Here is a 24915-nt window from a genome sequence, read left to right on the forward strand (position 1 = left end):
TTTGTTCTCCCTTGCTCCAATCTCTGGATTCCCATGACTATTTCTTTCAGAACCAACAATTGCAGCCCAAATATCAAAATGATCAGCAGGATAAATCTATTTTCATGTAAAACATTTGTAGTCAGGTTTATGGGATTTCTATTCTGAAAGAAGCAGTGGGTCTTTCACAATAAAGTTAGTGGATAGAAGTTGTGGACAGAAACCTTAGGTTATGTATTGCCTGGATCTTTAGACTGACATATGGTGCCTTGTCATAAAATGGGAGAGTGTAGTGACAGCTGTATATCAAGAGTTTCTGAGTTTTTTGCTGGCATGCAAAATATGACCTTCAAGATTCCTCCACAGTTCTAGGCAACCATCAGGTTAATTACCAGGAAGTAATTCCTCCTCTGCAAAAATATCTCCAAATTGTTGTGATTGGAAGTTAATGCCTTTGCTTCAAAATACAGCAGTATAATGCACTAGGGCAATCTATCCATCATCCTGGCTGCTACATTCTCTATCAGTTACAGCTTCCAGACTAAGAACATAATAACTTTTTAAAATGTTAAAAGTTTAAAAATGTGTGGATCATGGATTACAGTGACAAAGATATAGCTATGTACAAATCCAAATTCTATTTTGACCTGGATAGCATATTCAGAGAACATGTTTTCCACGAAATAGTTTTGAGAGAGCTTTCTTAATTGCCTCATTTCTCATGCTGTAAATAATTGGATTCAGCAGAGGAGGAAGCATTGAATATATCACTGTAAAAACCAAATCCTGATATGACGGAGTGTCAGAGGTGGGTCGCAAATAAGCAACACTACCTGTAAATAAAAACATGGAAAATACAATGATGTGGGGAAGACAAGTTGCAAATGCCTTTTGCCTTCCCTGCATGGAAGAAATTTGAAGGAGTGCTGTGAAGATATGTACGTAGGTCACAACAATGAAGAAGAAGCAGCCTAACCCAATGGCAACGCTTAAAGCTACAACTCCAATTTCAATTAGGTATAAGTCAGAGCAGGCAAGTTTAAGTAACTGGGGGATCTCACAGAAGAACTGATTCACCACATTAGAGCAGAAAGGGGTCACAAAAGTTCCACTCGTGTGTAAAACCCCATAAGCAAGACCAGCAAGCCACACGGCAGCAACCATTCGGATGCAAGTTTGCTCATTCATCACCATTTCATAGTGCAGTGGATTACAAATGGCAACGTACCGGTCATATGCCATGACTGTGAGAAGAAAAAAATCTGATGACAAGAAAAAGAAAAAGAAAAGAACCTGAGCAACACATCCAGAATAAGAGATCTGCCTGGTATTCAGGAGGGAATTCAGCATGGATTTGGGCAGAATGACTGAAACAGAGCACAAATCCTGCACAGCCAAGTTCATCAGGAAGAAATACAAGGGTGTGTGAAGATGGCGGTCAGATGCTACTGCAGCGATGATAAAAATGTTCCCTGTTACAGTCGCTAAATATAGTATCAGGAACATCGTGAAATGAAGAATCTGCAGTTCCCGAGTCTCTGAGAATTCTAGAAGCAGAAATGTAGAGATGGATGTGTTCTGAAACATTTTGTGCACAGCAATAATTTCACAGCGCTAGAGAAAGAAACAGAAGGGGAAAATGGCTTGAGTAACTTATTTTATTACAGCTGACATGTGCTTATATCTTCATCTGGAGAGTCACTGAAGACCAACATTTCCCACCCATTGTTTGGCCTTTCCAGAGGCAATGGGAAGTACAGGTCTCATAGAGGCAAATTTTCTCCCATTTCAAGTCTTATGCCCCCTTCCCTGGTCCCACCAAAATATCTCTCATTGAATTTTGGTAGCAAAATGACTGAAGTTCAGTAGAATGATTCTGGAACCTTTCAGAGAATTTTGGAGGGGATAAGTGTGCAAATGAGTGCAGTTTACCTCTCAGAGGCCCTCAAATTTCATTCCTGCTTTTATTTTTCACATAAAGCCATGCAGTCAAAATCACAGCATTTTGCAACAAAAGCTGAATTTTGGAGATGACATCTTGGCTTTCTATGGGGACACAGCTGGGATGCTGGTAGGCTATATATGAAACATTAGCAATGCCCACCCCCAAAGTGAAACATTTCAGGTAAATAAGATGAAACACCACCGATACCAGCAACAGAAGGACTCTGGAGAAGATGGTACTTTATGGAGGCTGGGCTTCACATCACCAGTGTTTTTTTCCTTATTAGAGAAATCTTTCTAATCCCTACCATTGGAAAACCTGAAAGACCAGGTTAGGGACAGATCGCCATGGAGAAAATTTATCTAAGTGGTTGCTAAGAGCTGACAATGACTTAAAGGCACGTAATCAATCAACAATCTTTAATCCCTCCTCAGTCTAGTGGAATGACCTGTAGCTCTATGCCAGAAGCACTGGTCAGAAACTGGTGATGAGATATACAGCTTCATCCCTCAAATTAAAACTATTTAAACAGCTTTTTTTTTCTTTTCTGTGTCTCCTTTAAGAATTTACAGACAGGTGCTACATTTGTTCCATCTTTTTGGAATGAAATCTGAAGTGTTGCATAGCTGGAGTTATTTATTTCTTAGAATGACTTTCATCGCCTCCCAGACATTGAGGACTTATCCTACGCTGAATAACATAGAAGGAATCCTTGAAGTAATAGCTGAGGGTGCCAATAAAACTGTATATAGAGAACAAGGACTCTGGGCAGATGCTTGCTTTGAGAAGGCCGATGCCACTCAAACAATGTCCCCTCATTGTGGAACAGCTTGACCCTGGAATCAGGTTAGCCCCTACCCTTTCATCTGCTTGTAAATGGGTGAAAACTGTTTTCTTCTGCATAGCATTTGGAGAGAATGGCTTCTAGTTGGGGCACAATAAGTGTTATATTGTTACTTTTACATTTTGTCATAGAGCATATTAATATTTTAAACACTAAGAATCTGATAGGTTGTTGGCATTATCATCATCATCATGAACAGTACACACACACAAGAACCAAAGCCAAACTTCAGTTATTATTATAGCTAGTCAGTAATGGACTAAGAGAGTGGAGATCTCCCTGCCTGACTGTTGGGTTCACTGAATCAATTTGGGCCTGTCATATCCCACAGCTTAGCCTCCCTCACTAGATTCTCAAGCGAATGAAAGAGAACCCCTCTCTGCCTCCTGCCCTGCCCTGAAGAAAGACAGACTATCAAAGTAATGTAAAGAAATGGATAATTAAATAGGGGGAAAATGTCAGGCTTAGGAATACCTTACGGATTCTCTGCATGAATATTTTTTCAGTCCAGTCCAATCCAGTCCAGTTGCCCAGTGCACCTAGGACCTGATGAATTTGTCTGTTTCACCTGCTCCAAATGTTAGGAAGTGCAAGTTTGTGATTTGTGAAGAAAAAGGCTGCAGAAAAAAAATGTAAACTACCTCTGTGCACATTTCTCACAATGGATACATTTTATATACAGCTTTGTATACATTTTTTGGGGAAAAGTGAGAAATAAGAAAAACAAAGGGCAACTTGCATTTCAGTAAAGTGTGAATTAGACCTGCTGTTATTTCAATTTCTCCCATCCTTAATATTAACTCTTCTCTATTGCTCTTGACCCTGAAGATTAGAAAGTTGTGAATCTCATGTTTATCCTGTATGCTTTATTTTTTTTATAATATCACCTGACATTTGAATAGTGAACTGTATTTCTCCAGGGCACAGAATAGTTGTCATCAGGGGACTGCTTTATTTAAACATATCAGCTGCTCTTGGGGACTCCATTTCATAAATCTAATATACAATAACTCTAAAATAATCAAGGTAATAATTGATATTGATGGTGGATAAGCATGGTTGCAATAGTTTTCTTCTTTTTTTTTTTACATAAACTATCGGTAGAGACAGAGAAAGAGAGAACATGAATTGCATTATGCCATGATACATGCATTTTAAGTTTTCTTACCTTGTGTCTTTTTTAATCATATATGCACATCTCCCATAACACACACACAAACACACATACACACCTTCTGTTAAAAAAGTTATAATAATTTATGGATTTCCTTCTACAATCATGTACTTCTGATTCAGCTATATATTACATGGGGAAATTTCAAAAATGTTTCAAGGAAAATTGATTTATTTTCTGAATCTGTCATTCAGGATCCAAATTTGGTTATGTAGTTAGCGCACACTCCCATTGTCCAGTATTAACTGGCTTGGAAAATATGGGATCCTACTGGAAGCTGCCTTCTGGTGTAAGTTCTGATGGTGCATCCTGGCAACATTGATCTGGGACTGAGGAGCTGGCTGTCCTACTTTAATATGCACTAAGGGGAATGGTCTTTACTGACTGGTTAAATTTTGTCATCTTGATTAAATAAAAGATACACTGGGATTTTTGCGAGTTCATTTCACTCTCCATTAAGATTGTCTCATTGTCTGATTCCAAGGATAGGGATGATAACATCATGCATGTACCTGTCAACATCAGTTACACTTCTGCCAAGGGTTATAATCAGAAAAGTGTACAGGTCTGATAGCATTGCAGTGCTTTACTCTGTAAACCCATTTGGTATGGATGGTGTACAGTGAGGAACAGAGCCTGATTGACCACATATCTTCTTTTCTGTGAGAATAGTCCCCTTTCTCTGGGCACTTTCAGATAGTTCTTGTTAGAGATTAGGGCTATATTTCATAAGACTACATCCCCCTTCATTTACAGTTCCATCAGTAAGACACAGTCTTTTTTTCCCACTTCTTTGAACCTTAAATTATTATATTTTCAATTTGGATTGGCAGGCAATTTCATCTTTTCAGGATACAATGAACAAGTATGATTAAACCTCTTCCTTTCTGATTTTGGGTCTCCACAAAGCACTGATACTTGAGAATCGATACCAAAATAATCATTTAAAAAGACCATCTTTCCTTGTTTGTTGCTGGTGGTACAGGAGACTTTACTCAATCCTCTCTCAACTGATTTGTCTGAAATTTGGTAAGTATGCTCTCACATAAATAGCTAGTGTTTGGTTGTTTATTTTTTATTTTAATTTGTGCCTCACCCGACTTCCAACAGCTCTAGGTGGTTCACAGAAAACATGAAAATCTATAAAATAATAAAATCAATACAGCAATAAAAGAGAAAGTAAAGATGGCAAAACTGGGCAGCAACAAACACCCACCCACTCCTTAAAGGAGGCTACACCCATCCTAGCCAAAGAGTTAAGTCTTCCAAGCCATCCAAAATGCAGCTGGCACACCTGATAAAGTTGTGGAAAGGTGCTTGTGGTCATCTGCCTCCAGCATCTTCTGCTACTGCAGCTGTTCAGTATAGGTGCCTGCTTGCTTTAAATGGGCAGGTGGGATGACTATGCCTTTGGTGGCCCTGCTGGGAATATATAGTCTTGGCATATACTTCTGGCATTCTTTGCTCATCCTTTACAGGAACACCCCCCCCCCCGAACATCATCATCATCATCATCATCATCATCATCATCATCATCATCATCAACATCATCATCATCATCATCATCATCATCATCATCATCATCATCATCATCAAATACATGAATTAGAAAGGGTAAAGGGGTCATGCAGAAGCCTTTGTTCTAACCATGATTTCTGTCCACTAATGGAACAAACAACAATATGCAATAGTCTTTTCCCACTCTTCACTCCTACAGTGCCCCCTCCCCATCTTTTCTGGAGTGTTGAGGAGCACTCAGAAGCAACTATATAGGGGAGGGCAGGGAAGACGAGTAATGAGGGGACCATTACATCATGTGAACCAGCATGGAATGTGCAATCCTATATTTATTAAATAAAATTCATCAGGCTGGCTCATAAAAACATGAGTCAGTGATTAAAACATTAGAACTGATACTTCAAGCAGATCAGAATTTCATATAAAATATGTTATTTTGGGTGAATGTACTCTTCATTTTGAAATGTTCAAAAATGAATTCTGTATGGAGAATGGAGAAATTGCCTCATTGAATTCTCTCACGGAAGAACTCTATATATTATGACTTTTTCCTATTTTGGCTCTTAAACCACGTAAACATAGCTTTCTGATCTCTTGAGACTTTGTTCATAATGAATTTTGACTGAGCTCAGCAATAGGATATTCAGAATGCCCAAACAGAAGATGTACCTATAAATTTCCTTCTTGAAGAAACATTTCAGAAATCAGTTCATAACAATATTAGTAAATATCATATAGTGGGTTACTAAAACTAATTTAATGATTATAGTATCTGACAACCCACCTCGATCTAGCCAAATTTATGCAAGATTCATAAATAGATTGACAAGATTATGACAGATACTGAAGGGTGGCAAAGATGGGAAAGACAATGAAGTTTCCCAAGCAAGAAACATTTTCTTGCTAACCTTCATTGTTAATATATTTGTAATATAGTGAAAGAATGCCAGAAGCATGAGAAGATTCTACAGTACTGAAAGATTTCTATAAAATAGTAAGTTTACTTCTATATTTCATTTACTTAGCAATTACTGTTTTTTTCCATCTTTTTTTTTAAAGACCCTCCACCTAATGTACTGTTTTCTTAGTATCTAATAATAAAGTTTTAATCATGATTCTCCTTCAACATGTAGAGGCATAATCAGAAATCTCTGATATGTGAAAAGAGCTGCCTTGAAACAGAAACCAATTTATCTGCAAAATGTAAACTCTTCTTAGATTTCCCCACTTAAAAATATAATGTAGACTATGATTACTTGGACAAGTTCATCAAAAATGGATGGACTGAGTCAGAGCACTAACTCTTAGTCTGTACCACTATTATGGACAATTACCACATTTTGCCGAATCTTATGTTTCATCTGTCACTAAAATGACAGAAAGTATGAACAACTGAAGTTGTTTATGTTTTATTTCTTTAAAAAAAATATCTCCACTTTATGTGGGAATAGGAATTGGGGAAGGCAAAGCTTAAGAATCTCACTTGAAAAAACCATAATTCATATCAATCAAACCATTTCTGTAGCTTCCAATACACAGAGGTGTTTTCCTGTTGTTATTGTTTCCTACTATTGCTGTTTTTTTCTTCTGCCACTTAAAGTTATCTGCTCCAATTGCTATATATTTTCCTGTCTTTATCCTCTCTTTTTTACTGCTGAAAATGATACATGTGTTCTGTAATGCTATCTATCTATCTATCTATCTATCTATCTATCTATCTATCTATCTATCTATCTATCTATCTATCCATCTATCCATCTATCCATCTATCCATCTATCCATCTATCTAATATTATATTCATACAGGGGTTTTTTGGGGGGTGATCTGAATATTATCTTCACTGAAACTATTTTCTTCCCCTTTGGTCAAAGAATTCAGATCAGTCCCAAAATAAACAAATTGTACTTCATAAATTCTTTAACATTCACATGACTTCCCCACTTCCCAGACATGAACACACACAAAGATGTGCACACAGAATTGCATATACGCACAAACACCCTCAAGCAAAAACAAATCAATCATCCCTGAGGCTGGGTTAGTCTTTACAGATGACTACAAACCAACCTCCTTCCCTTTGGCAAGACATTTTAGCAAAGGAATACAATTTAAATCCATTAGCATGAATATAAATTATTTAATAAAATTATATTTAAACAACAATAACAACAACTGCTGAGTACAATGAATGTTACTTTCACAGGCATATATTTTCATACTGAAAATGCTGTAAGTAGAGAATGTTCCCTCTTATCTTACTAATATGGATAGACTTTTCATATAACTCATGCATGCTTGCCTAAGTTAGAAATATGATGTCCACAAAATAGGCTTTTAAACAAAATACAACCAATTAATCTGGTATTAGGGCTTCTTCTTCTTCTTCTTCTTCTTCTTCTTCTTCTTCTTCTTCTTCTTCTTCTTCTTCTTCTTCTTCTTCTTCTTCTTCTTCTTCTTCTTCCTTCCTTCCTTCCTTCCTTCCTTCCTTCCTTCCTTCCTTCCTTCCTTCCTTCCTTCCTTCCTTCCTTCCTTCTGTTGTAAGCCTCTATTTTTGTCATGGTATGGAGAAACTTGGAATACAATCATCAGGGATACCTGACAAATTTTGTAGGACTATCACTTCTCTGCATCATGATATCTCAGCATTTTTATCTTCTTTTCTCACAATAGGAAGCATCCCATTGCCAAGCAAGAAATGGTCAACCAAAGCTTTGTGACTGAATTCCAGCTGTTAGGAGTCTCTGAAATTTTGGAGCTGCACATTTTATACTTCGTTATTTTATTTCTTATCTATCTGGCAGCTATGGTTGGAAATCTTCTCATAATCATTGTTGTAGTCCTTGATCATCATCTTCAAGCCCCTATGTACTTCTTCCTGGTAAATTTGTCTGTTACTGATCTTGGCTACATATCAGTCACCATTCTCAAAGCCATGGTGAACTCTCTGAAGAAAACTACCAGGATTTCCTATAGGGGGTGTGTGGCTCAAACTTTCTTTCTTTTACTTTTTGGAGGATCAGAATTATTTCTCTTGACTATGATGGCTTATGACCGATATGTTGCCATCTGCAATCCATTAAACTATGTGAAAGAAATGAACAGGGGAATGTGTGTGAAGATGGCAACCAGTGCCTGGATCTTTGGGCTTCTAGATGCAGTCCTGAACACGGCTTGCACTTTTACCATCACATTCTGCTCCAATAATATCAATCAATTCTTCTGTGAAATACCACAACTCTTAAAGCTTTCCTGTCTTAACTCTTCTTACCTAGCTGAAATTGGAGCTCTCATCTTTACTGTACTAATATGTTTGAGCTGTTTTTGTTTCACAGTAATGTCTTATGTGCAAATCTTTAGAGCTGTGTTCACTATCCCTTCTGTCCAAGGACAGAAAAAAGCCTTTGCCACTTGTCTGCCTCATCTTTTGGTCCTCTCTTTATTCTATTTCACTGGGATGTACACCTATTTGAGCTCAGGCTTTAAGTTCTCCTCAGGTTTGAATGTACCACTTGCCATGATGTATTCAGTTGTCCCTCCTTTCACAAATCCTATCATTTATAGCATGAGGAACAAAGAAATAATAGAAGCACTCCATAGGCTTTCATATAAAATCAGAAAACTGATCTTTGTTTAGAAAAAGGATGTCAGCCTTGAATCAGCTATCAAATTATTCCAGATGATGAGCTTCTAGTGCTATCAATGGAACTTTTTTTTAACCATTTAATCCTTCATGTATTTCTTTAAAAAATAAAATATTCATAATAGAGGAGTCATGTGTTTGTATAAACTTCAAATAAGTGTTATTCCATGTTTCAGAAATGTGGTTTTGTGAAAACTAATGTATTTTGGAAATCATATTCTGTAAAATGATGTATCCTTCACTTACATTTAAATGTATTTTCTTCTTTGTTTATAATGCGATATTGCTTCCTTCATTTACTTTCCTCCTCCAAATAAAGCAGTTTAATAAAAAGACAAGTGTTGCTTAGTTGAACATTAGCTTTAAAGGACAAAATTAAGTGAAATATTATCTTTGAAATGGAACAGATGACAAATTACTACTACTACTAGTAGTACTACTATTACTAGTATTATGCAAAATCAAATTTTAAATTACTGTTATTGTAGATTCAAACTTTGGAAAAATGTATTTTGTACTTCAGTGCCGTTCCATCAATTTTACTCCTTGGCATCTGATAGGAAAAAAAAAAAATCCATGGTAAATCTGCCCGTCTAGAGACTGGAAACATTTTTATCATTTCTCTTTAATCAGGTACCCCAAACAACAACAAAGGGTATGCAAGTGTACTAAGCAAGCAGATGTCCTTGTGCTTCATTTTGGTTTCCTAAACCATACAATCCAGCTACATTTTCCTCCTTCATATTTCCAACTCTGGCATTCCAGTCTCCAATCACAAAAAGCACATCTTGCTTACAAGTTCTGTTGATTTCAAATTGCACTTGATCATGAAACTCATCAACCTCATCTTCTGCATCAATGGTTGGAGCATAAACGTCAACCATTGTCATATTAAAGGGTTGTCCTCTAAGTCAAGTTGATATTATTTGGACATTGCATTGTAGCCAACTACTGTTGTTGCAGTACCCTTCCAGACTATGAAAGCAATGCCGCTGCTGCTGCTGCTGCTGCTGCTGCTGCTGCTGCTGCTGCTGCTGCTGCTCCTCCTCCTCCTCCTCCTCCTCCTCCTCCTCCTCCTCCTCCTCCTCCTCCTCCTTCTTCTTCTTCTTCTTCTTCTTCTTCTTCTTCTTCTTCTTCTTCTTCTTCTTCTTCTTCTTCTTCTTCTTCTTCTTCTTCTTCTTCTTCTTCTTCTATTATGTCCTGAGAAGCAAATACTAAGACTAGGTGATCCCAATGCATAATTTCTACTTAAAATCACTATTAAAAGACATGGCTACCTATCTCACACATACAAATTGGGTGATGGCCATTCACTGTTTTTCCAGAGATGTTAATAGCCCACTCCCAATCATTCCAGTATTTAACAGCCGTTTCTCCCTCCCAATTATGGGATTTAGATGGTCTTCTTTTAATCCTTTAATCAAGATCACTATTTAATCCACCACGCTACATACACTCTAATTATTCATAGCATTTAGAAATGCATTCTGTATGTCTTCAGGATAATTCAGATAATTTTATATATTCCCAAGGGTGAATTATAATATTAAAAACATGCCTGAAGACTGATCAACTCAAGAATCAACTTGAGCCAATATTTGTACTGTGTTTTCTTGTGTCTCTTGTTTCTCTAGCTATTTCATCACATTTCCAATTTCCTCTGGGCCATTGCTCATGTTCTAGATTGAGCTCCTGGGTAAATATCTCACATGATCTTGTCAGAAAATATATGCATAAGGCTTCCTGCAAAAAAATGTCTTTCTGATGCAGTTTTATCTTGGAAATTTATTATACACACCTTTGGCAAAGTATAGCAGATTTGCTTTCCAGTAGAATGAGATGAATATGTAGATATACATAGAATTTTGCAGGAAATATAAGATCCAGACATGGATTGATTTTAAAAATAGATTCTGAGATGCAGAAGTATTTTTAAAAAGAAAAAGAAATACAACTATGTTAAAGCCTGTTTTAGAATGGAATGGCTAGCTAGTAGATATATATTCTTGGATGGCTGGTTATTCCAAAAGAACAGTGCAAATGAAAAAGGAATTACCTGCTAGCTCAGGGTGAATTTTAAAAAATACAGTCAAGTATTTTTTAGTTATCACCCTCTCACCAGATTTTTTCTTTGATTAAGTTTCTTCCAACAGAGTTAGTGAAAACTTCATTCTTAAAAGACTAAACAGCTCCACCTCCTCTGGAATCTGGGTAAGATTTTCCTGTTTTTATCTCCAAACCATAGACATCAGTTATATATTTATTTTCTAGATGATAGATAGAGAGATGTCTTCATGAAGTAAAATTTCACTTTTACCTCAGATCAAATCATGGGACTGAAATGGATTTAATTTATCAGGGAAATGCAAGGAAAGGTTCAAGGAAAATGCAGTGCTGGAAAATGACATATATCCTAGCTGGAAAATCCATGCACATGGATTGGCAAAAATTCAGTGTTTTTGTTTCAGCCTGTAACACTGTAACATTAAAAGAAGAAATAGTACTGATGGTTACCAACTTCTGGTAGGAGAAGGCATTAAAAGAAGATTGATAGATTGATTTATTGAATTGTTCACACCTGATACTTAGATGGGCATGGCCAAATATTAAGTATGTGGGCAGAAATTACAACAGATGGATCATTAGTGGACTATTAAAAGTCCTGAGACAAAAAAGAAAAAAAAAAAAAGCCTGTTTCAGTGGATTTCAAAACTTGCCCATTAACACAGTTAACAATATTGGTTACAGATTACTGGAGTTTCACCCTTCTTCCTCACTTTAATTGCATATGTTCTGTTATCATATCGAATGGATATAGCAAGAATATATCCAGATTCTCAAAATACTTATTCTCTGGTGGATTTTCTGAAGGCGGCTGAGGCAGCTCAACGGTCACAAGCACAAACTAAGTAGCATTTAGTTTTGCATAAGAAATATACTTCTCCATATTTGGCATCCCCCCCCCCCCAATTATATACTGGTGTCAAATGAAGAATTTCAGTGACTGAACCATCTGCCTTTTAATAAGTTTCATTGACAAGTTGCAGATTATAGTGTAAATTTGTTGAAAAAGATGTTGAAATAATCCTCGTTGGAATCCTTCAGTTCATTCACAGGCTCTGTATTCAGCACAGTATGCGTGTTTCCGTAGAACCCATCCTATTAAGAATAGCTACAGAAAACGTTTAAAGGCAATAGGGACACATGGTTGGAAAGGAGAAGATAGGATTTCTTTATTCCAGTAGAAAGAAGGCTGAGAAAAGAGTGAGGATCTAAAAGCCTTTCAAGTTGGGTTAACAGAAGAGAGACAAAGAGAAAACTAAGGAGAGACTTCCTTGCTTTTTATATGTATTTCTAACCCCCGTGGTGGTCAATAGCATAAAAAATGCAGAGTAAATGCTTCTAAGCTGCATCTATAATTGAAGGAATGAGGCAAGTTTCATCAGTCAGTGCATCTACCTTTACAGTTGATGGGGAAGATCCTCCCTACAGAGATCCTTCTGGCATCCCCACTGTCTATATTTGCATACAAAACAAAGCTCTTCCTTTCCGTCGTCGTCATCGTCATCATCATCATCATCATCATCATCATCATCATCATCATCATCATCATCATCATCCCATCCAACTCCCAGTAACTCTGGACAGTTAAGTTAGTTTATTATCAATGTTGCTTTTTAGATGCTTTCTTTTTAAGTATATCAGCTTTGTTATTGTCTCAGTGCTATTATTATTGTTCATAAAGGTGGGTTTATGTTTTGTAAGCCACTCTAAATTATGTATCCCATTAAGTGACACATAAAATTAATTAATTAATTAGTTGCAACCCCATCTTCAAAACTTCAAAAGCAAAATCTCTGCTTTTTTAAGTTTCTTGTAATTGTATTGAATGTTTTTTCTACTATTCTGTGTCTTTTTTTCCCTCCCCCTTATCCACTTCAGTTGCTGTACTGAATTCTAAGAAGGCAATGCCTAACCGAACCACCGTGACAGAATTTCTTCTCTTGGAATTTTCTGAAATTCGACAACTGCAAATTTTATACTTTCTGGCCCTTTCCATCATCTATCTGACTTCATTGACTGGAAATTTTCTGGTGATTGTTGCTGTAGCATTGAACAATACTCTTCATACTCCAATGTACTTTTTCTTGGCAAATTTATCTACCATTGACCTTGGCTATATTTCTGTTACTATCCCTAAGGCCATAGCTAATTTATTAATGGCTACCTGGCAAATTTCCTATCCTGAATGTGTGGCCCAAGTCTTCTTCTTTACCCTTTTTGGGAACTCAGAATTCTTCCTTTTGACCATCATGGCCTATGACCGGTATGTTGCTATCTGCAACCCACTGCAATATGAATCCCTTCTGAACAAAAAAGCCTGCATTCAAATGGTGACCAGTATGTGGACTGTGAGCCTTTTTTATGCTGTCTTGCACAGCAGCTGCACATTTGCAATTACCTTCTGCTCCAACCTCATCAACCAGTTCTTCTGTGAAATCCCATCACTTCTACAGCTCTCTTGCTCTGACTCCTACATTCTTGAAGATCGAATGATGAGTTTGGCCATGCTGTTTGTTGTAGGGTGTTTCAGTTTTATCATCATTTCCTATCTGAAGATTTTTAAAGCCGTGCTGAAAATCCCCTCTGCAAAGGCAAGGAAGAAAGCTACCTCTACTTGCTTTCCTCACCTCTTTGTCCTTTTCTTGTTCTTCTTCACAGGAGGCATTGCTTACTTGGGACCATCTTCAACAATCTCAGGAAAAATGGGCCTAGTACTTAGTGTGATGTATTCTGTCATACCTCCTTTTATGAATCCCATTATTTATAGCATAAGGAATAAAGAAATCATGTCAGCTCTTCAGAGCCTTTGGGATAAAAATAAAATTTGGAACTGCATTTACAGACTTTGTGCATGAGGATTCCTTTTTTAAGAAATGGAAAATTTGAAGGAGGACAATTATACCTTTTTTATTTTCCTGAGGGAAGAATGCATTTCAACTTATCCAAAGGCTTAACCTAATTTTCAGTCTCTGTATTTGTTCCATAATATTATCACTGTTACTAAGGACAATAATGTATTTTCACAGGACAGGATTTTCAAAATGAAGTAAAATGATCTAATTATTATTGAGAGAGAGAGAGAGAGAGAGAGAGAGAGAGAGAGAGAGAGACTACTATTACATGAGGACCATCTGACTTGCTTCAATAGCCAGATATGAGTTTCCATAAATAGTCTTTTCTGCCCATGTCAAGTTCACTTTTTTTTTTAATTTGTCCATGTATGCAGTACTACTGCTTTTTTCACAGGTGTTTGTGTATTATTTTTTTTCCTATTTTCCATGTCATATTAACTACATACTACATGGCTATATGGAATATATACTTCCATATTTCAAGTAACTGAACAGCATCTTGTAACGTTTTTCATATAAGGTAATACATCATTTCTTGTCCAAAGAGAAAGCATTTATTGTACAAGATATATCCAATATATAAGCCATCATCAGCATTCAACAGAACACTGATCTGCTTTATCCATCTTCTGGATGTTCACCTAGGAGATCTGAATGGATAATGTATTCATATTTATTCAAAAGCAAGTACAAATACAAGAGGAACCTGTTTTATTTTATTGTGAAGAGCTTTATAAGATATATTTGAAAACAAAGCCCTGCTAAAAGGAGGAACTTTGTAATATCCCTTTTATTAAGTTGCAGCTGAGTCTTGGACAGGACTCTGAGACAATAGGATTAAAAGTCTGCAATTATAGGATTGTGGTTGCTGGAACAATGGCTGTTTACTAGTGTTGTGATTGTTGGATTTATCCAATTAACTGTCTACTATGTTACTGGACCATCCATAATTTCTGCTGACAAGTTGCAGCTTCATCCTATGCACTCTAATCCTGGTTTATAAAGCCACTTAGATCGAGCTTCTCTCTGTAGCCAAAGAAGATAATTAACTAGAATGTTGAACAGATAAATATGTTTTTGAAATTACCTAACCCTTTCTTCTTTTACCCACAGTGGCTATTAAGGTGGAATGTCCAACACAACCAGAGTGAATAAATTTCTCCTTCTTGGGTTTTCTGAAATGTGAGAGCTTCAGGTTATACACGGTGTGATTTTTCTTGCCATTTATTTAGCAGTTCTGGTGGGGAACAGTCTTATCATTATTGTCATAGGTTTTGAATGCCACCTCCACAAACCCATGTATTTCTTTCTGATGAATTTATCTCATGCAGACCTCAAATTTGTTTCTGTCACTATTCCTAGATCTGTGTTCAATTCACTTTTCAATACACGATGGATTTCTTATTCTGAATGCTGCAGCCAAGTATTTTTCCTGATCTTCTTCATGGCAAGTGATTTTGCTCTCCTCACTGTGATGGCATATGATCGCTATGTTGCCATCTGTAATCCATTATGCTATGAAACTGTGATGCATAAGGAGGCCTGTGTCCGCATGGCTGCCATTTCATGGATTGCTGCCCTTTTGTATGCATTGTTACACACTGTTGGGACTTTAACAATGACTTTCTGTTCAAAAGTCATTGATCAATTTTTCTGTGAAATCCCACAGTTACTTAAGATATCTTGTTCTGATAGTTATGTTATTGAAACTGTGGTTCACCTCACTGGTGCATGTTTATCGTTCATAAGCTTTTTTTTCATAATTTTTTCATATGTGCAAATCTTCAGAGCAGTGAGAAGAATCCCCTCTATGCAGGGACAGAAGAAAACCATCTCCACTTGTTCACCACATTTCCTTGCAATCTCCTTATTTCTTTTTACCACTTCATTTGCCTATCTGAAGCCCATCTCAAACTCATCAAGTAGCCTTAACTTGGTAGCTTCCGCAATCTATACTTTGGTTCCTCTACTGATGAATCCAATCATCTACAGCTTGAGGAACAAACAGATCAAAACAGCACTAAGGAAATATCATCCCGTTTATAAGACTCCTTTTCATCTCCACTAAAAAAAAGTCTCATATCTAATAAATTAGTTAAATAAACCAAAAAACTGCATTCTGATTTGTGCAAGATTTCATGCTAACATAAAACAAACCAGGAAAAACAGATTCAATTGCCTATATAAAGGACGTATGTTTTCAGTGTGTCATTGATTCAGTCTTATACAGTTTGCATTGCTGTTTTTTGCAGGGAAGATGAACAAAGAAGGACATAGGGCATTGAATATCCTGACCACTGAGGATATTTTCATTGTTTAAAAAAGTATTTTGAAATATGAAACTATGGGATTTGTAATATGAATTCTCTACCCAGTATCATGTCTAGTTTGCGGTTTTGTATGGATCATGATATTGTCATAGCAATTGCATGATTTTTCCCCCTTTTCAGTCAACTATTATTATTCTGATGTTTCAATAACACTTTTGTTTTTTCTCCACCTGAAACTTGGCAGGAATTGGAGATTTGTAATATTGAATCCATTATGTGTATCTGATATTGGTTGTAAGTCTGAATCCCATCACCATGGAATGGAAACTCCATTCCCCAGAACTTAGAATTTCTTCTTCAGTAAGATAATGAATTATAGGAATAAAATATAGGCATTTCTATGTTTCTGATACTTACACATTCCCCAGTGGTTGGCAATTTAGATTGAGTTCAATATGTACAGGTTAGTGGGTTGTTGTTGTTTTTTTAAACAAGCTCTATTTTCACTTCTCCTCCCCCCCACCCCCAAAAAAGTCAAGAATGTGGAAAATTTAGCTCTCATCTTTAAAGAACCAAAAAGCAATTGGAGATCTAAAACAAAGTTTACTTATTGGCATGCAAACAATACAGAGATCACTGGATCTGCACCCAAGAAAGTGCCAACAAGCCCCAAACATTCCACAGACAAGATTATATACAGATGGGAGGAGGCAATAGTGTCACAAACATGTCATGAATAATTGATTGATGTTCATGACTTGAAGGGGCATCCTGCAGTTAAGGTAGACAGATGATCCTCAGCCTAGAGATATTGATGTGTTGAAGCCATCACTCCAAGGTTCCAACACCCCCGTTAACATATCGGTAATACAATAGCATCAACATTCTGCATCTGACTGTTTTATCATGTCAATGAGATGACCTTCCTACTGCTTCTCTCCCAGGAAACACCATGCCTGGAGTTTGTTATCTGCCTCCTGGAGCCTTTACCCAGGGCCATAGATTTGAGAGAAAACACCCCATAAACAAAATTCAGTAGGGCTCACCAGTTCTAAGGTTGTAACATTTTAGAAACCAAGAGCAAGATGGTACTCTGACAAGGCGATCTTATATACAATTTTTTTTAATTTATTATAACTACAAGTGTCTCATCCATAAGCATCTAATTCTCCCATGGAAGGATCCAACAGGAAAGATTAGATGTCCAGGTAACAGACTTTCTCCCAGCACATACACATACCCAAAATATGAGGAAACAACAGCATTTTTCAGCTTAATAATAATAATAATAATAATAATAATAAGTTTTAAAAAGTATTAAAAATAAAGCCAAATCTAAAAAAAAAAAAGAAAAAGAAAAACCTGTATCTAAGCTCCCCTGTTGTCCTAAGGACTAGACATAATAATCAAAATTAAAGTTCTCTTTTGGCTTTACTCATAGTTAATTCAAGGATAAAGTCAATAAGTTTATATGGTCCATGAGGTTAAACAAACAAACAAAAAAAGTACTGTAATGCATCCTGTTCCAGTAGAAAGCAGTGACAGAATGGGTGCATGGCAAACTGGACCTGAGGCTAAGGGCAGCCAAAAAGTTCTTGCAATACCTGGTGTTATTTCTACCACTAGGCCTATAGAAACTGCAGATCCAGACCAAAGTGTCGCTCATAACCAAGCACCTAGCTGGGTTATCAGTCCAGTGGAATAAGCATATCTCGTGGTGATTTCAACCAATAGGAATTACAACAGAGGGACTTTTTGTCAAAAGTTTAGTCATTCCTTACACTACATCTTCAACAACAGTATTTGCCAGAAACCAGTCAGCTATCCACTCTATGATAGGATGGCATGGTTCTAAATCTCAGTTTCCTTTCCTGACAGGATGAGCATCTCCTGTGCTTGGACCATCACGTAGTATATGCTTATGAGGACACAGCACCTAGATCTGAGAATGATGACTGAGAATGCCTACCTTAAGTGGATTTTCCATCTTGTACAGGTCTCCTCATAATCATGGTACAGTTTTGCCTTCCAACAGTAGTAATATATTATTAGTTGTCTTTACTACTGTATGGATTATGTGCCTTTCTTTACAGGTTTACATTTCTATTTTTTTATAACTGGAAATTTCTATATGAAGTTTCAATTTCAAGAGACTGATTGAAAGTGGAAAAACATCTAATTTCACTACATATAATTCTAAAACTGGAATTATAATCTTATGTCCTAGACATAAATTACTTCTGGTGCTAATTCAAAATGTTATTTAGTTTGTAATCAGCATCTCATTTCATGTTATAAAGAAGGTTAATTTCATTTCTATCCAAAAATTGAGTTCAGAGAAATATGTTACTGAAGAGATTACTACATCATTCTAAATTACTTTCCTTCACAGTTTTTTTGAGCCATCAATATAGCATTTCTTTCTTTCTGGATCTCTGCCATTTCAGGGTTTATGAGAGATATGATCTATAACTAAAGAAGCTCAAATGAATGTATAAAAGGTAATATATTGCATGGAATGAAATACTGCACCATACATTTCATTAGCTTGCAATAATTAAACTCAGTTTAAGATGAAATAACTTCATAACATAACTTTAAAATGTATGATCTAGCTGATTGAAAGATATAAAATTATCTCTAGAGGAATAATTAATGTTAACAATTAACATTGTTAACTTCCAAGAGTCCAGAAATACTTGGAAAATTCTTTGGATAATTAGTCTTCATTATAATAATTGGAAAGCAATGTATTCCCAAGAATCTGTGTGCTTTCTTCATTTTGCTTTCTCTTTAGAAAAATGAATAACATTTCTGTTTAAGGTGTCTTTTTTACGAGGTTACATTTCAGGACAATAATTCATAGAGATAAAAACAGACATCTATGTTAAACTTTACTGAAACTGAGTTATGCAAAACTGAAGATCTGTCAAGTAAATAAATGAGAAAAATGTATTTCTTATACTTTGTTGTCATTCTCCCAAGAGATTAATTAAAACAGTTTGAAGACAGGAGTACACTTATCTCTCTGTATGTTTATATGTATATAGATCTGAAAACTAAAATTATAAAGCCTTTTTTTAAATAATTTCTCTCAAATATTTTAAAAAAAATTGTTTAAATGTTGTTGATGTTTGTTGCATTCGCCTGGGGGTGAGAGGTAAAGAGAATCACATGCGGGCATACATACCATAAACATACATTTTAAATTCCATAATTATAACATTCTAAATTCCATAAATTCTATCAAAAGTCTTTTGTGATTTAACATGTTATGGTCACATCTCAGACCAATAATTGTTCCAATTAGTATTGTGAATAGTAATACAAGTATTTCAGGTAATTTTAGCATGTGATGGCAATTCCAAAGACAAGAAATTGTGTCAACAAATTCTATTGATGTGTCAAAGTGGTTTAGAACTTGTTCTGCATGAAAACAGATGAAAGCTGATTCAGAATCTTTAACTAATGATTGAGTTCCAGCTTTTGATAGTATTACATGCAATTTCTCTATGACTCTGCTGATGAACAGGGAAAATGTGGAAAGCATGGCTATGTCTCTGGGTATATATTCTGCATATACTGTATATGTGTGCATATGTAGGCAAATAGAATGAATTGTGCACAAAATGGAACACCCATATCTCCATATAAGAAATATACACATGAAATGCATTTTCTAGTCAACAAGCAATGGCTCTGATACTGACATTAAGAAAAATGGGAAACAACATTAGGAAAGACAGTCTGCACAAACTGACTTAATTCGGCCTCTGTGAAGCACTTCACATCTTTTCAGCTCCTCCTGATTGTCTCTCATCTCCTTTGTCTTACCAAGGCCAGGGAGGGGGGACTTTTGTACAGATTTAGAAGGGCCAGAGAAAGCTAAGAGGAGATTCTTGCCTCACCGACTCCTCTTGGCATTCTCTAGTACTTGCAAATGTTGGAAGAAGGCTTTTGGGCAGACGTGCAGAAGCATCTTCCAATTTTTGAAAGTGCCAGAGGACATTGAGGAGGGTCTGCAAAGAAGAGCCAAGAGACACAACAGGAACACTTCAGTTTTAAAAGTAAGGAAGCTCTGTTGCTTTGCAAAGCAATTTTGAGATGGTGCCTTATTTGAATCCAGCAAAGTGAAGCATCCTTCTGAAATAATGCATAGCCTATCAGGCAATATGCTTTTCACACAACTGTGCAGCCTCAGTTGGCTTGGTAAAGGTATGCCAATAGGTTGAGGAATGCAGATATGCAGCATATTGATTGGGAATATGGATTTGGTGTGCTGTGGCAGATTGCTCAGGATTTCCATCCATCTACCCATCTACCTGTTTGAATATTAGGATTAGCAAGAAAGGCTGTCTAAAAGATTGATTTTCAGGCCCTTCATCTGCATATTATTTTTTGTGCTTTTGTGTCAGTGCTGACTCCTGGTGACTGCATGGACAAGTCCCTGCAGTTTTCTGGGGAAGATTTCAGAAGTGTCTTGTCCTTGCCTTCTTCCTAGGGCTGAGGGAGAGTGACTGGCCCAAGGTCACCCAGCTGGCTTTGTACCTAAGGAAGGACTAGAAATCACAGTCTCCTGGTTTCTAGCCTGGTGCCTTAACCACTACACTAGACTGGCTCTCTATAGCCAGTTACAGTGCATAGGAATTATACTTAGCTCCTGCTCTATCTTATTTTAAGTAAGGAATCAAGAGATATATTTTACCCAAACCTTTTGAGCATTGTTTACTTTTGAACAGTAGGTCAAATGATAAATTCCAAGGTGAATAAAGAGTAAACAGTGGGATAACTAGGATTTGAGACAATGTAATGCAGTTCCTCTCTGTTGTAGATTACTTTGTGAAGAAAATCACTCTAATACTTATTTATTTATTTAGCCACCTATATCCAGTTATGACTCAGGGTAAGAAGCATAGCATTAAAACCAATCACCACCAATAATAATATTAATAATAACAACATAATGGCACCTGAGGACAATCTAACTCAATCTACACTATCTCAGTTGTGTTAAAAAAAAAGAAAAATCACATCAACAGGCTCACCCATCTCCAGATTTCATGTCCAAGGCAACATTCAGGTCCTCAAGGACTTATAAAAATACCAGCAGGGTCAGTGCCAAATGATTTTTTTTGGGGGGGGGGGTATGATTTTCCAAAGGGTAGGTGCTGTGACAGAGAGCTGCTTCCTGAGTCCTTCCTGAGTCCTGAGCAGATGGCACTGCTTATTAGACAGGACCTGAAGCTTGTCGACCCTGCTGGATCTAATGGGCCAGGCAGGACCAATTGGAGAAAGGTGGTTCCACAAATAACACAGCCTCATACACTGGAGGGCTTTATAGATGGTATAATAACAACAACAGCAGCAACAATCACACCATAACATAGAACATCTATGGTGATATTGTGCATATTTTAATAAAACAGATCACTTTTCTTTCTCATTTTTTTTAAAGCCTTCATCTCTGTCCTTGCTGGATGACCAAATCAGTTCATATTTTGCTTAAATGAGTAGCAAAATGTAAAAGCTGAGGCCTCCGCATAAATTGTGGGAAAATCTCCAAGATTACAGATCCTTGAAATCCTAAAGGTTTAGCCACCACAATCATACAAGAAAAGCATCCCCTAAATGCATGTTATCTTGGTCACCCTCATTACCAACTGATTATCTGCAGTCAAGTTGGTGTTGGCTCCTAGAACCATGTAGATAGATTTTCCCCAGGATAAACTCTCCCCTACCTGATCCTTCCAATCTTCCAGCACTGCACCCATCACCATTGTAACTGAAACCATCCATAGCTCCTGGTTGTGTTCTTCTCTTTCTTCTACCTTTCCCAGAATTATAGACTTTTCAAGAGAGCATGTCTTTACATTATGTCTTCAAAATATGAAAATTTGAGCCTGGTCATTTGTGCCGAGTGAGAACTCTGGATTCATTTGTTCCACGATTCAATTATTTGTTTGCTTGACTATCCATGATATTTCCAAGAGTCTTCTCCAATACCAATTTCAGAAGGATTAAAGTTATTTTTCTCCTGCTTTATCAAAGTCCAACTTTCACTTCCATAGAGTGTTACAGGGAAAACCATTTTGTGCTTGATTCTAATCCTTGCAGGTATAGCTACAGTACATCACGGTAACTGGATATCTTTCTCAAGGCCATCATTGATATTCTACCAGGTGCTAGCTTGTGATATATTTCTTGACTGCTGGTTCCTTTCTTGTCAATAGTCAATCCTAAAGGCAGAAACTATTTACCACTTCAAAATCCTCATAAAATGTCAGTGTGTAGTCAATTCATTTCATCTTTCACATGTTGAACTTTCCTATGTTCATGCTTCATACACTTCAAATTCCCACTGTCATTCTGACTTCCGGGTTTTCTTTTCTTGCATGGCAACATCAGCAACTAGTCATACCTACTGCCTTAATCTAGCCATGTCATAAACAAAATTAATATTCCAAAGACCCTCAGCTCTTCCTCAGTAGTATGTTGAGTGTCAATCAACCAGGCACTATATTGTCAATAATTTTATATTGTCTATCCATGTAGTTCTCTGGGAAGAATACAGGAGTGATTTGCCATTGCCTTCTCCTACACTATATGAGAGTGTGCGTTTACTGTTGTCAGTAAAGTGGCCATCCACCTCCAGAATCTTCCTATATTGCTGCTGTCTGATGTAGCTGCTTGCTTACCTTAGCTGGGCAGCTGGGTTGTCTTCATGTCTTGGGTGACCCTGCTGGAATTATACACTTTTGGTGTATACTCATGACATTCTTTGCTCATCCCTCCCAGGAAAAATCCCCCTTCATAATGAAGTAACATAGCTGGACTTGAAGAGTGGTCATCCTACTTAGATTCTATTGTAATAGACATTGATCCATTGAGATCACTCCTCATTCTAGCTTCAACTAGACCAAGAAGAAAGTAATCTGAGTCACCTCTCTTGTCTTTCAGTAGGATTTCAGAATTGGAATATCTTCACATTTTCAATCCCAGTCATCTTTTAAAGATGTGCATCTATTTGAATCTTATTACCTGTTTTTCTTTTTTCCCCCTAAAAAACTGAGAATAAATTGAGCTTGACTAGGAAGTTCCTTGGAAGACTAGTGAACCCATAAATGGCCTATGTCCTTCTTTGCTCCATTACTGGCTCTGGAAGTTCTTTATCATATGTACAGTACCACCTCACATTCTGGCCACATAGCCTGTGTGATGTTTAGGTTAAGGAATTGGATTAGGGAAACCCACAACTGAGTTTACTATTAGCTATGGAAGTTCAGCGAATGATTGGCCAGTCACTCTGAAGGAAGATTCTTTATCAAAACTGCTTTGAGTGGAAAATTGTGATAGAAATCTAAGAATGAAAACAAATAATTCCAGTCCATTGTTGTTGTTTCTTATACTAATATTTCCTATCTTTATATCTTCTCTGAAATTCTTTGCCCATGAAACCTTAATATAATCAAATACATCTGATATAAATAATAACAATAATGGGAAATTACACCTGTATATTCTTTCTTTTTGTCTGTAGAAACAGCCTGCATGAGAACTAATTTTCCTGCACAAGGGAAAAATATTTCATTTTAATTATTGTGTGCTGGGCTCTAGGGATCATGGCAACAAAGTTTACATTGCTAACTTTATGCATACAACTTTTTAAATAGCACTCAAAAGAAGAGTGCTATACAATCTGTTTGTGTATCTATCTACAGTATATCTTTGTGCTTTCAAACCAGTGTTGACTCCTCATGATTGCCTGGACAAGCCCCTGCAGTTTTCTTGGCAAGGCTTTTCAGAAATAGTTTGCCATTCCCTTCTTCCTAGGGCTAGGGAGAGTGACTGGACCAAAGTCTCCTGGTTTCTAGCCTGGTATCTTAAGCACTATATCAAACTGGCTCTCTCAAAGAAAAGTAACCTAGATAAATTATGCAAGTAATTAAAAAGCAACCAGAAGTAAAAATGAATACTACATTGAAAAAAGTTTACAAAGGATTCCAAATATCTTGGTGAGTGATGTTTCTGCTTAAAAAAACACATAATTATGAAATATATTAGAGGATAGGAATGTGTGATTATGTGTTTGTTTATTTTCTTAATTTTGATGGATATATATTTTAGCATTACCCTCACACAAACCAAACAGAAATATTGGTACTACAGCAAAACACATCATTATCTATCTTCATCTCTGTTATGAATAAAAGGGTCAATCAATGTGACCATTACACTGAACTATTTTATTCATCATAGAACCTCTAAAGAATGCAGAAGCCAAATCTTCTTGCCTTTAAACTGTCCTATTGCTTTGGTCTTGGAATTCAGCATAAACATATCTGAAGTTTTATTTAATACTTAACACATGTAGAAATACTTTCTATTCTCTTCTATTGGAGATAAAGCATTTGATGATTCCCAGAACTACTTATTTTTTCTTCATCATACAATTCTCTGTCTAACAGTCTACTTTACCAGTACGTTGTTAACTGAATTTTATCCATTTTCAGTGGTAAGATTCCTCTGCATTCAAGTGCAAACTTTGCCTAGTGGTTTCAGGTGGAAAATAGATTATAACCATGAAAAAGTTCTATTGCTCTGTAAATGTTAGAGCATACATTTTATTTC

General features: G+C 36.5%; 3 protein-coding genes across 3 annotated transcripts; 2 read left to right on the forward strand and 1 right to left on the reverse strand.

Annotated features, from left to right (window-relative positions):
- Positions 1-639: 639 nt before the first annotated feature.
- Positions 640-9985, reverse strand: LOC103053094 (olfactory receptor 14A16-like). Its single transcript, XM_088142914.1, has 3 exons — positions 9819-9985; positions 8645-8666; positions 640-1557 (listed from the first exon to the last, which is right to left on the reverse strand). The coding sequence occupies exons 1-3, from the start codon at positions 9983-9985 to the stop codon at positions 640-642; spliced, it is 1107 nt and encodes a 368-aa protein (XP_087999040.1).
- A 3084-nt stretch (positions 9986-13069) lies between these two features.
- Positions 13070-14020, forward strand: LOC148215521 (olfactory receptor 14I1-like). Its single transcript, XM_088142915.1, has one exon. It carries the CDS (start codon positions 13070-13072, stop codon positions 14018-14020), a length of 951 nt encoding a protein of 316 aa, XP_087999041.1.
- Positions 14021-15146: 1126 nt separating this feature from the next.
- LOC148215522 (olfactory receptor 14A16-like) lies at positions 15147-16085 on the forward strand. Its single transcript, XM_088142917.1, has one exon. It carries the CDS (start codon positions 15315-15317, stop codon positions 16083-16085), a length of 771 nt encoding a protein of 256 aa, XP_087999043.1. The 5' UTR covers positions 15147-15314.
- The last annotated feature ends 8830 nt before the right edge of the window (positions 16086-24915 follow it).

The sequence above is a fragment of the Python bivittatus genome, unplaced genomic scaffold (genome assembly GCF_059951505.1).
Source record: "Python bivittatus isolate LINGU-HERP-01145 unplaced genomic scaffold, Pbiv_v1 ctg000470_np1212, whole genome shotgun sequence".
NCBI lineage: Eukaryota > Metazoa > Chordata > Lepidosauria > Squamata > Pythonidae > Python > Python bivittatus.